This window comes from Sprattus sprattus (genome assembly GCF_963457725.1).
Source record: "Sprattus sprattus genome assembly, chromosome: 21".
In the NCBI taxonomy this organism is placed as follows: domain Eukaryota; kingdom Metazoa; phylum Chordata; class Actinopteri; order Clupeiformes; family Clupeidae; genus Sprattus; species Sprattus sprattus.
In genome coordinates, this window is record NC_137919.1 from 8,865,621 (window position 1) to 8,878,120 (window position 12,500).

Here is a 12,500-nt window from a genome sequence, read left to right on the forward strand (position 1 = left end):
CTTGATAAAGAAAAACACAGACACACTACGGCAAGCACTGAGTACTAGGGTACACAGCCAATCACAAAACAGGTGTTTGGAGGCAGACCAGCACGGTTTGGCCCGGATCAAAAGATGGTCCAAAATGAGCGCGGCACACATTGGCGCTGTTCATCTTGTAATGGAAATGCAAAGGTGCTAAGCACGGCCAGAAGTGTGTGTGTCTGCGTCTGCGTCTGCGTCTGCGTGCGCGTACTTGTGTGTGTGTGTGCACGTGTGTGTGTGTGGGTGTGTGAGTGTGTGTGTGTGTGTGTGTGTGTGTCACACACACACACACACATACTCACACATACTCAAACACACACACACAAACACGCGCACACACAAACACGCGCACACACAGACGCACACACAGGTAGTGTGGGAAGGTAGACTGCTTCTTTTCTCTGGTTCATCTCCTCCCTCGCTCCACTCCTCCGTCACGTCAGGCAGTGACGCTGCAGAAGCAGCAGCAGCAACAGACACAGCAGCAGTAGGGCACAGCTCTCCTGATCTCACCCCACTCTTAAAGCAGCCGACAGCGTCTGAGCTCAGCCACTCACACACAACAGGGCTTACAGCTTACAGAGAAGAGGAGCGGAGAGCAGAGGAGAGGAGAGGAGAACAGAGGAGAGGAGAGGAGACACACAGAGGAAAGAAAACAGCATACCTTACAGACGAGGAAACAGCAGGGCTTACAGCATACAGGCAAGACAAGAGGAGAGGAGACACACAGACAAGACCAAATGAGAGGAGAGGAGAGACACATAGCAGATCTTACAGACGAGGAGACAGCAGGGCTTACGGCTTACAGACCAGGAGACTGAGGGAGTAGAGGAGAGAACACAACAGGGTTTACACACGAGGGAGGGGGGGGGGAGAGCGAGAGAAAGAGAGAGACTTAACAGGCACAGCAAAGAGAAGAGAGTGAGAGAAAGAAGAGAACACGACACAGAGCTCAGACAAGAGGAGCGAGAAAAAAGACAGACAGACACCTGAAAACATCAGACAAGGGGAGACAGAGAGAGCGAGGGAGAGGGAGAAGAGAGCAGGACAGAAAGAGTAGATGAGTGAAGTCAGCACAGGCACCAGCAGACAGAGTACAGCATCACCACAGAGACACGTGCCTGGGAGCAGCATGTCTTAAGGCTCTTGTCGAGCAAGGGGAGCGATCTGGCTGCACGGCGCTGACTCCGCTGTTCCGGTAAGAGGAAACGCTGAGCTCAGAGGCTGAACTCTACTGTATGACATCACCGTTAGATACTAACGTTACCGAGCGATGATGATGATGATGATGCCATAGATGGCATGACAAAAAAGGTGTGGTGTCAACAAGAGTAATGCATGGTGTGGTGTCATTGGACATTCAGATGGAGTGGTATGATGTCATACTTAGGGGTACTCTTCGCATAAGGCTGTTGGGATGGGTGCTGTGGGCACGGTGTGATGTCACTGAGAAATGGTGCTGGATTGGCTGATTGCTAGGTTAGCTGTCCTGCTGTGAAGTAACATTCCTTGTTGTGAGAATTAACTAGAGGGATTCCCCTCAGATGTGTTTCAGTGGCAGCTGTTGCAAGGAAGGGTGTCTAGTCAGAGATGTTGCAAGCCAATCATGTCAGACTCAGACAACAGTAGGCTCTAGCAGGTCAGACAACAGTAGGCTATATCTTTGGCTGATTCAAGTTCAGATGGAGCTGATTGTCTGTAAAACCCTTGTATCGCACCCAAAAGTAGACTGGATATTTTGTTTACAATACCATGACATTTGTTCATTTAGCAGATGCGTTTATCCAAAGTGACTTACACAGTATGGTCCTGCCATACCTTCTCCATCAGAATGTGTGCTCCTTTCCTGGCCACCAGACCCATGACCTTAGTGTTGTAAGCACGTGTCTCTTTTCATGCGCCTTACACACACTTGCTCAGCTTGGCAAAGCACTACAATTGTGTCATCATTGTATCATGGGAAATGGAGTTGGATCATGGGAAATGGAGTTGGATCATGGGAAATGGAGATGAATCATGGGAAATGAAGTTGGATCAATCAACCATAATTAAGCGCTATTCACCGCTTTTTGGACAAAAGTGTATGCTAAATGCCATAACCGTAATCTCACCGAATAGAGACTGTTCACAAAAATTAAAATGCCTCCCTTACTTCCACTGCTGCTTCTTCTTGTTCTTGTTCTTGTTCTTCTTCTTCTTCTTCTTCTTCTTCTTCTTCTTCTTCTTGGGACCTGATCAGACACTGGTGGCATTTTAACCTCCCTTAGCTCAGTGCTCTACTTCCACTCTTCTCCGCAGCCAAGCCCAGGACGTCGCTACGGCAACCCGATCACCGGGGGCGACTAGGGCGGGGGAGCGGCCGTCCTGGCGGATACGGAGACTCTCGGCAGGGACATGTGAGGGACGGACAGGCAGACGGCAGGGGCAACTCCTCCCAAAACAAAGCCCAGAACGCACCTGCTCGGAAAGGCTCCTCTGCCTCGGACAGGTGAGTGACTTGGCTTAACTGCAGGGGTCAAAGGTCATGACCTTGACCTTTGTATTTATTGATGCAGCTGAGGCTTTTATCCAAAGGGACTCAGAGTCTTGCACAGAGGTACATTTTTAGCAGTATGTGTGCTCGCCTGACTGTCAAACTCAAGACCCTGGTGTGGTTAGCACTGAACAGTTTTTTTTAAATCATTTTTTTTTTCATTTCATTTTTTTTAATGGCTAGTGTGTCTTATGTGTGGGACCTTCATGTTTGCGATTGAACAGGTCGGCACAACATATCAGCAAGCTGCTTCTCAAAGGTCCCATGCAGTTGTAGTTTTCTGTCTTGGAGAGCCATAGCCGCACACCAGATGGCACTGGTTTGATTAGCTCGTCTCCGTGTTCAGCTTGTTGATTAGCTATGGCTGGAGTGGTCTGGTTTGGTGGTGAAACTATAGTATTTATTTACTAGTATTTATCCAACGGCTGATTATGGCCTCATGGGTTATTGACAAGGAAGAAAGTTGGCCAAAAATCAGAGGAGACAAGAGAATAGGACGGTGTGAAAGTAAAAGAAAGAGTCCACCAAATAAAGGGTAAAAAGAGAAGAGAATATTCAGACCACTGGCCAAAAAAGATGGATAAAGTTGCTTTACCCGTTCCAGCTCAGTGCCATTGTATCAGTCTGTCTCTTATTTCTCTCTCTCTTTCCCTTTCCGGTTCTTTCTTTCTTTCTTTCCGCCTCTCTGTCTGTCTCTCTCTCGTTCTCTCTCTGTCTCTCTCTCTGGTTACCCGGTCTGAATGAAAGTAGTGTTGGGATAAGAGTGTGAGTGGCTGAGCAAGGGGTAAGAGAGGGAGGGAGGGAGAGAACTCTAGAATGAGAATGAGAGCGATAGCCTGCTGCTTATTCAGCATGGGGGGGGGGGGATGCAGTTAGACGAGTGAGCACTCTCTCTCTTTCTCTCTCTCTCTCTCTGTGCTCTGTCCTCAGTCTGCTGCCAAAATGCTTTTCAGAGAAAACAACTGACCTCACACTCTGTGCCGTGCCACTGTTGTCTGTATCATTTGCAGCCCCCCCCCACCTCTCCTCCCCGTCCAATCCAATCCATCTCTCCCCAAGCCAGCACTGTACAGTCAATGGAGGGTGTGTGTGAGGGGGTGACTGTGTGTGTCAGGGGGTGTTCCAGTGGCATGTGCTCACCGGGGGGCCCCTAATCCTCCTGCCTATTGTAGCGCAGATTAGCCATGCTAAACCGGCCCAGCGTGACTCAGCACATTTTCAATGATCCAGTCACCGCCGCTTCATCTGACACCTCAAATCAAATGCAACGAGAAACTCTTCTCTCCTCCTCCGCATACACCAGCCCACCAACCCCCCTTATATACAAACACACACACACACACACACACACACACACACACACACACACCCTGACCCTTTCTTTACACCTGTTCACCACGTGTGGCGAGCCTTAGAGTGCTGAATGGTCTAGAGATTGTAGATTCACAGATACATCCCTTTCCTTCACAGAGTAGCCACCGGATGTACCAGGAGCTTTCCCTGTAAAGACTGAGGAATGACAGTTCTATCTTTGTGTGGCTTCAGGGAAGGACATGCAGTTCAGCGGTGCACAATGAATCCTCTATGGCCGCCCTACAGCAGTGCATTCTCGTGTTGATCAGGCCGTCTTTATTAAGACCGCTCCGGTCATATCCTGCAGCACATGATTAAGCGCAGTGAAAAGGTTTGGCATCGGAGCAAACTTGGTTATTTGGCTGCACTGGTAATCAGTGTAATCAGTGCAGTCTTATGCGTGATCATTTAATGAGAGATGTGCTTGTCAATTTTGGTTCCTCCTTACCTTACTGCATGGCTGGAATATGGTCAAATCAGTCCCAGGGGCACTTCACCTTTGGAGGAGACCCTCCCCCCCCCCCACCTTGGAAAGTTTCAGGCCACGCCCCAGGGTTTAAGTGGGCAATCTCCCTCTCACTCACATACGTCACACACATGAACACACACACACACACACACAGACACTCCTTGGAACTTCAGCTCTCAGATCTTCTTGAGCCTCAGAGGGGCGTGGCATGCGTCTCTCTGAGACCCCTGTCAGTCTGAGGCCCCTGTGGGCGCTTGCCCTCCTGGCCCGGTCAGTACTCTAGCCTTGCCCTCCTGGCCCCGCTGGCCCAGTCCGTACTCTAGCCTTGCCCTCTTGGCCTGGTCCGTACTCTAGCCTTGCCCTCCTGGCTCAGTCCGTACTCTACCCTTGCCCTCCTGGCCCGGTCCGTACTCTAGCCTTGCCCTCCTGGCCCGGTCCGTACTCTAGCCTTGCCCTCCTGGCCCGGTCCGTACTCTAGCCTTGCCCTCCTGGCCCCGCTGGCTCAGTCCGTACTCTAGCCTTGCCCTCCTGGCTCAGTCTGTACTCTAGCCTCACCCTCCTGGCCCGGTCCGTACTCTAGCCTTGCCCTCCTGGCTCAGTCCCTTCTCTAGCCTCACCCTCCTGGCCCAGTCCGTACTCTAGCCTTGCCCTCCTGGCTCAGTCCGTACTCTAGCCTCACCCTCCTGGCTCAGTCCCTTCTCTAGCCTTGCCCTCCTGGCTCTGTCCGTAATCTAGCCTTGCCCTCCTGCACACCTTCCATGAGCCCCTGTGCTTGTGAAAAAGGGTAAAGTGCTCAGAAAGTACAGTAACAGCACTGCTTGTTAAATGGTCACAGTTCATTTCAAATGAAATCTGTCATGTGATTTAAAATGGTTGATGCTTGGATTAGCGAATGCTCTAGGCTAGCTATAGCACATTGTTAGCGAATGATAAGGCTAGATGGTGCACAGACCTATGATCTCAGGCTGGCCCATGATTAGCAAATACTTTGGTCAGTAGTGAATACTCTGTCTAGGTTAAGCCCAAGACCAGCAGATGTTCAGGGTAGTGATAATCGAGCGAGCTAAGCTAGCGAATACCCTGTCTAATAGTATGAGGCTAGCTACATTACAGGATTAGTGTGGCTAATGGTAAAAGGTTAGCTGCAGCACAGGATTAAAGAATAGTCTGGCTAATGGTATAAAGTTAGCTGAAGCACAGGATTAGCGTATGGTCTGGCTAATGGTATAAGGTTAGCTGAAGCACAGGATAAGCATATGGTCTGGACAGCAGACTCATACTCTGCCCCACTGTTTCCAGGTCAGACAAGAGGATGACCCTTCCCTCTAGGTTCCAGAAGGAGGTCCACGCACATCTCTCCAGGAACCCCCAACAGACTAGTGGTGAGTAGAGCGCTTGCTGTCCTCTTACACTCTCTCCCTCTCTCTCTCTCTCTCTCTCTTCCTCCCCCTCTCTCCCTCTCTCTCTCCCTGTTCCTCCCCCTCTCTCTCCCCCTCTCTCTCCCCCTCTCTCTCTCTCTTTATTCTATCTCCCCCTCTCTCTCTCTCTTTGAGATACATAACCTGAGATGAATAACCAAACTTTTAACTTAATGGGTGAGAGAAATGGTGAAGTAGAGACGGACAGAATGATAGAATGGAGTGCAGGGGAAGAGAGGATCTCCACACTCAACGACAGTAAAGGAAAAGCGCAGTCCAGGTTGAGAGGCGGTGTGGTGTGACCGTTACCTTTTCACCACCTGGCCAAACACTGTAAATGATGAAATCAAAAGCATGGACATTCTCAGAGTGAATTCTGCCTTACACTCTATGTCAAACTTATATATATATATACACCTATACACTATAGCTCCTGCATCTTTGGTAGAAACATCATCCCTGGCAGTCTGTACTATGCCTGGGTTTGGCTAATATCTGGTGTCAGACTCGTCGTAGCTGCTATCAAGTAGCTTCACAGGCAGAGACATCAGTGGTCCCTCTTGAGTGTGTGTGTGTACATATACATATATCTTGAGTGTTTGTCATTAGATTAGAAGCTTCCCTGCAGGAGGTGATAGAGGCCATGCAGAGGGGGAACAGACTCTGCTGTGTAGCTGGTCCATAGCACCTCATTAGTGTGTGTGTGTGTGTGTGTGTGTGTGTGTATGTGTATATATATGCAACTTTTTCATGGGCGCAACCCACATACTCAGCTGCGCTGCTCATCCCACAAAAGCATGTTCCTTACGAATGTGGCCCCTATTAAAAGGGAACTAAACAGGCTTTCCAACGGTATAAGATTTATTTCCGAGAAGCATTGTTACAACAAAGAAATAATCTACCAAACACAAATTTCCTTACTTTTTGTGCAATGTTTAAATATATACTGTATACACACACACACACACACACAAACGTTTATTTATATATATATATATATATATATATATATATATATATATATATATATATATATATATACAGTATATATATATTATATAGTGTGCCCAAAACATGTGTGTCTTAAAAATCGGATATAATAAAATGTACATCTTTCTGTTTTCTTTTCAAGCTCCTGCCAACCTAAACGAGAGCTCCCAGCAGGCAAAGCCCAAGACGGCCCAGACGGGGTCCTACAACCCAGGCCAGGTGCAGGGCCGCCTGAAAGAGATCCTGAACAAGTACAGCAATGGCTTCTGGGTGTCCAAGCTTCCGCAGCTCTACCGGGAACTGTACAAGCAGGAGCTGCCGGGCGAAGCCCTTAAAGACCTGGAGCAGTGGACCCACATCTGCACCGTAAGACCCCTCAAATCACAGGCACAGACAAACACTGACCCGAGACTCTCTCAGGGTTACAGGGCTTTAGTCCACATGGAAACAACTGGCCATTTTGAGTGAAATATTATTGTTATTACTATTGTTTGTGTGTGTCTGTGTCAGTTTCTGTGTGTGTGTGTGGGTGAGTGTCTGTGTGTGTGTGTGTGTGTGTGTGTGTGTGTGTGTGTGTGTGTGTGTGTGTGTGTGTGTGTGTGTGTGTGTGTGTGTGTGTGTGTGTGTGTGTGTGTGTGCCTGGACCACCATCACAGGCACAGACAAACTTTGACCCCGAGACTCTTTCAGGGTTGCAGGGCTTTAGTTCACGTGGAAACAACTGACCATTTTGAGTGAAATAAAATAAGTACTTAGATTACACACACATAATTTACACTTAAGTAAGCGTTAAAAGACATGGGTGAATAACGAACGGAGCTGAAATGTGATTTTCACTGGAAACAAAATGATCGCGGGTCGCTAGCTTTTTGATTTATTGTGCATCATATACAGTAGAGCTGAGATTGCTACCGTTTCGGGTTCCCTTCAACAGCATTGGTACACTGATCAAAGTTCCCTTCTTAGGTTTGTCATGTCGTATATAAATAGTACCACTCTCAAAATAGAACCGGCAAAGTAAGCAGTCACTTGCAGTGATCACTTGCAAAAGCAAAGCAGCCAGAATCCAGTTAATGCTAAAGTGTGAGTGTGTGAGTTTCTGTGTGTGTGTGTGTGTGTGTGCGCGTGTGTGTGTCTGTGTGTGTGTGTGTGTGTGTGTGTGTGTGTGTGTGTGTGTGTGTGTGTGTGTGTGTGAGTGTGTGAGTGTCTCTTCCTGTGTGTGTGGCTCTACCCAATACCATTCTCTCTCTCCCTCTCTTGCCCCCTCTCTCTCAGGTGGAGAAGCCTTGCAGCACCAACCCAGCCGAGCTCCTCCTCTACCCTGCCAAGGAGTCCAGCAGTACCCCCTGCACCCCTACCCCTACCCCTACCCCTCCAGGGGGTGACCGTCACTCTCCTCTCCCCCAGAAGCAACCCCGTCCCCGCACCCCCATCCTCACCACCAGCACCCCCACCTCGCAAAGCCCCTCCACGCCCACCCCCACAGCTGGCACGCCGCCCCCCTCCCTCACCCCAGAGCTGCGCAGGAACCTCGGGGAGCTCCTGCTGAAGTACAGCAGCGGCCTGTGGGCACACGCACTGCCCAAGCTCTACCAGGACACCTACAAGAGCGCCCTGCCCGAGCACGTGCTCCAGAACCTCGCGCTGCTCGCTGACTTCTGCACCATCGACTACCCCATGCCCGACAACCCCAAGCGGGCCATCCTGTACGTGCGATCGGCGGAGGACGAGAACAGCAACCGGGCGGAGCTGGGCGACAAGCGGGCGCCGGCGGAGGTGGGCAGGCGTCTGAGCTGCCACCCACCCGTGCCCGCGCTGCAGATACCGCGCGAGGAGTATCCGTCGGTGCTCGTGGTGGAGGCTGCCAGCACCAATAGAGTTGTGCTCAGGTGAGGATGCTGTGGTGAGGTGTGCTCAGGTGAGGATGCTGTGGTGAGGTTAAACAGGTGTGTTCAGGTGAGGATGCTGTGGTGAGGTAGAACAGGTGTGATCAGGTGAGGATGCTGTGGTGAGGTTGAACAGGTGTGTTCAGGTAGAACAGGTGTGTTCAGGTAGAACAGGTGTGTTCAGGTGAGGATGCTGTGGTGAGGTAGAACAGGTGTGTTCAGGTAGAACAGGTGTGTTCAGTTGACGATGCTGTGGTGAGGTAGAACAGGTGTGTTCAGGTAAAACAGGTGTGTTCAGTTGACGATGCGGTGGTGAGGTAGAACAGGTGTGTTCAGGTAAAACAGGTGTGCTCAGGTGAGGATGCTGTGGTGAGGTAGAACAAGTGTGTTTAGGTGAGCTGTTGTCAGGTAAAACCTCTGTGATGGGCTGGGACTGCCATACTCCCTGTTGATTCCCAGCTAAATCAACCTAGGTTTTAAACCTAATGTGTTGAGGTGAACCAGGTGTGTTGAGGTAAACCATTCACGTAAACCTGCTGCTTTCAAGTGAGACTGTTGTGTTAAGGTGATCCTGTGGTGTTCAGGTGAGACAGTTGTGTTGAGTTAAAGCAGGTGAGTTGAGCGGTCATGCTCAGTTAAAGTAACAGTATGCAACAATTATACTTCAGGATTAAGGTTAGGATAAGCAGTTTTACCTTAAAATAACAGCTTGAAAAAAATTGGGGCGCTACAATGACTTTTAATATGGAGAATCACCTCCGTACCATTGCCATACCAGGGTCCATAGGCGTATAACCGCTAAATGTAAGATTGCCTGACGCCGCCCGGCTTTCTACTGTCTGCCGAACTAGTAATTAGCTTATTTGCCCTCTTGCCTTGTCTTGTGTTGCACTTGCTTGATGTTTGACTGTGTTAGGACAGTTGTTAAGTAACTAGTTTGTTATAATGTCAAAGTCAGCACATTTCAAGAGATTTCGTTAGTTTTAGCCGCTAGCGTATCGTTAGCGAATAGCAATTGATCCGGAATGCTTCTTTAAAAGAAGCGGCAAGCATCAACAGTGGGTATTTCTCATTACCCTATTTGTTTATCCTTCCTTCCTTCCTTCCTCGTCTCCTCTCCTCACATCCTAGCCCCTTATTCTGAGGGAACCATGATGGAAACAAGGAGGACTAATGAGATGTACTTGCTCACTTACATGTCACTTTTAAGATGTGTCAGTGTCTGTGTCATGTTTTAGTGTCTGTGTCAGCAATTATAGTGGGAGCCCTGTTCTTGTGCTAAGCTGAGGGTTGTGTGTACGGGTGAGACTCTTGTGCTCTGCTAAGGGTTGTGTGGCAGCTGAGACTTGTGCTAAGCTAATACTTGAGTAGAATGCTATGTATGCTATGGGTGTTTTTTGGGAAAGGAAATGTAATGTGTGTGGGACTGACTTTACATTCATGTTGGATACTGTGAATGTTTTACCAAGCTTTCCTGTTCTATAGGCATTTATTTAGCTGCAACTAACCTCACATTGTTGTTGTCTGCAGATACATCGGAGAGGGCTACTCCCAGGCCCAGGAGAAGCTGGAGGACGAGATGAGGGAGTTCTACGGCCAGGATAACACCAGGAAGGCCCTGGCCTCTCCCGCCTTGGGGCAGCTGGCGGCTGTCCGTGCCGAGGAAGAGGAGGAGATTCTTCGCGCCCAAGTGAGCGAGGTCATGGCGGACAAGGTCAAGGTGAGTGATTAAGGCCGTGCCGCCAATGAGGTGCAAGCGCTGTAACCTCCAACACATGGCAGTAAAGTAATGAAGGGGAGAGAGTAGTCACCCCACCCAGACTTGAACCTGGGTCTACGGGGAGCCTGTATGTTTTCAGATTAAGATGAAGGTGTTGGGTGTGGCTTTGAGCTGTACATGGCGCACGGTTTGTTGGACAGGACGGTACGGTTTGTTGGACAGGTATAGCCCTGTTGTCTGGGAATTCCCCGCCCCTTCACTGCATTTCATTTGCTCAGTTAGTCTGGCAAACTACTAAATGGAGGTCCACTTCACTCACGTAATTGGACACGCCTTTAACCAATCAGACCAACGATACTATACAACGATACAACGATCGGTAATAAAACAAACACATATTTTTTCTCTATGAATTGTTTCAGAGCAAGTTTCTGTTCTATTTTCAAAGAAAACTTGCCTTTGAAATCATCCAAGACAGCCGCGAGAGCAGTTTATAGTTTGCTGTGCTTTTCTCTTAGGTTTCGCTTTTGATACTAGACGTGGTTATTTTAAATCCGCCAATGGCGCGCCAGGTAGCCAAAAGCCAGTTTGTGATTGGTCCCAGAGATCCTGAGAATGCTGTAATGAACGGCTGTGCAATCTTTGCCAGACCCTTTTCAGAGGCAAAATCAAATTGGCCGTAGAAGAGGGGCGGGACTTCCCAGACTAATAGCCCTGCCCAAAAGGAGCAGACTTTGCATTTATAGTCATGCATTTATATGTGTATGTATTATTCATTATTTGTTATTTATTTATTTACTGTGTTACGTGGTGTTGGTTTGCAGGTATATTATGTGGATCATGGGTTCTCTGAGGTCATCAGCAAAACCAAGCTGCTGGAGTTGCATGAGAAGTTCTTTAAACTGCCCTTCCAGGCTACTGAATGTACACTGGCCGGTGAGTTCAAGCCTCCTGCAGATGACTGGTCAGCAGCCAGAATCCAGTTAAGGCTAAAGTGTGAGTGTGTGAGTTTCTGTGTGTGTGTGTGTGTGTGTGTGTGTGTGTGTGTGTGTGTGTGTGTGTGTGTGTGTGTGTGTGTGTGTGTGTGTGTGTGTGTGTGTGTGTGCTCTTACATTGTCATCATCTAGTGAAGATGTGTTTCAAGTAGTGCTGTCAAACGATTAAAATATTTAATCGCGATTAATCGCATTTTTGTCATAGTTAACTCAAAATTAATCGCGATTAAATTAATCAAAATTAATCGCGATCGCAAATTTTATCTATTCTAAATGCCCCCTTCAAAAAACATTTTTCCATCATTTTTATTTTATTTTAATGCTGTTATCAACATGGAAAAGTGGATTGGCTTGCTTTAAGCAATGTTTTATTTTATTGAAAAACAACATTGCCGAACAGGGCGGTACAAAATACAATTACATTTAAGATAAACATGGACTCAGCCTATAGTGCAGTTAAACCATGGCTTAATATTTTTTGCTGCCAGCTGCCTGTTGACATTTTCAGACAACAGTGAAGCTCGCTTCTTTTGTACAACACAACTTTTAAAGGTAAACTTTCTATTCAGAAGCTTTTTATCATCCATTTCGCTGTATCGCGCTCATCATTCACTCAAACGTGACGTTAGCCTACTACAAAGTTTGGGAGGGCAAAATAACGTTGATCTAAAAAAAAAAAAAAAAAAAAAAAAAAAAGTTTTTTTTTTTTTTTTTACATCGCGTTAATCGCGCGATAAAAAAATTAACGGCGTTAAAATGGGTTCGCGTTAACGCCGTTAATAACGCGTTAAACTGACAGCACTAGTTTCAAGCTAACTTGCAGTAGATTAGTGCCTTGCGTTCATCAGATCGTATAGGGAGCTTTGGTGTGTTGCCAAGCAACAGCATCAACAATATAGAGGACCAGCTAATCAGACACATTCAGACTAGCAAATCACTTGTGCTGTTGTGTTTGATTGACGTTCCAGAAGCCCAATCCCAGATTTAAAGTTTCTCTGAGCTGCTGATTGGTTTAAAGCTATTTGGTGCAAGCCTTTGAGAATGCATGTATATACAAACCACATTTCAAGAAAGATTGTAACTTTAAGATACAGATGCCAAATATGCATACA

The 12,500-nt window shown here is 47.8% G+C and overlaps 1 protein-coding gene across 1 annotated transcript in view; it reads left to right on the plus strand.

Annotated features, from left to right (window-relative positions):
- The window catches only part of tdrd7b (tudor domain containing 7 b), a gene marked incomplete at its 3' end in the record, with an annotated part of 21,862 nt that overhangs the window by 2,669 nt on the left and 6,693 nt on the right, over positions 1-12,500 (plus strand). Inside the window, exons 3-8 of the mRNA XM_080860172.1 lie at positions 2,323-2,512; positions 5,679-5,761; positions 6,930-7,153; positions 8,063-8,676; positions 10,204-10,393; positions 11,218-11,329. Of these exons, the coding sequence (XP_080716298.1) occupies positions 2,323-2,512; positions 5,679-5,761; positions 6,930-7,153; positions 8,063-8,676; positions 10,204-10,393; positions 11,218-11,329 (1,413 nt within the window). The remainder of the gene's footprint in view (positions 1-2,322; positions 2,513-5,678; positions 5,762-6,929; positions 7,154-8,062; positions 8,677-10,203; positions 10,394-11,217; positions 11,330-12,500) is intronic.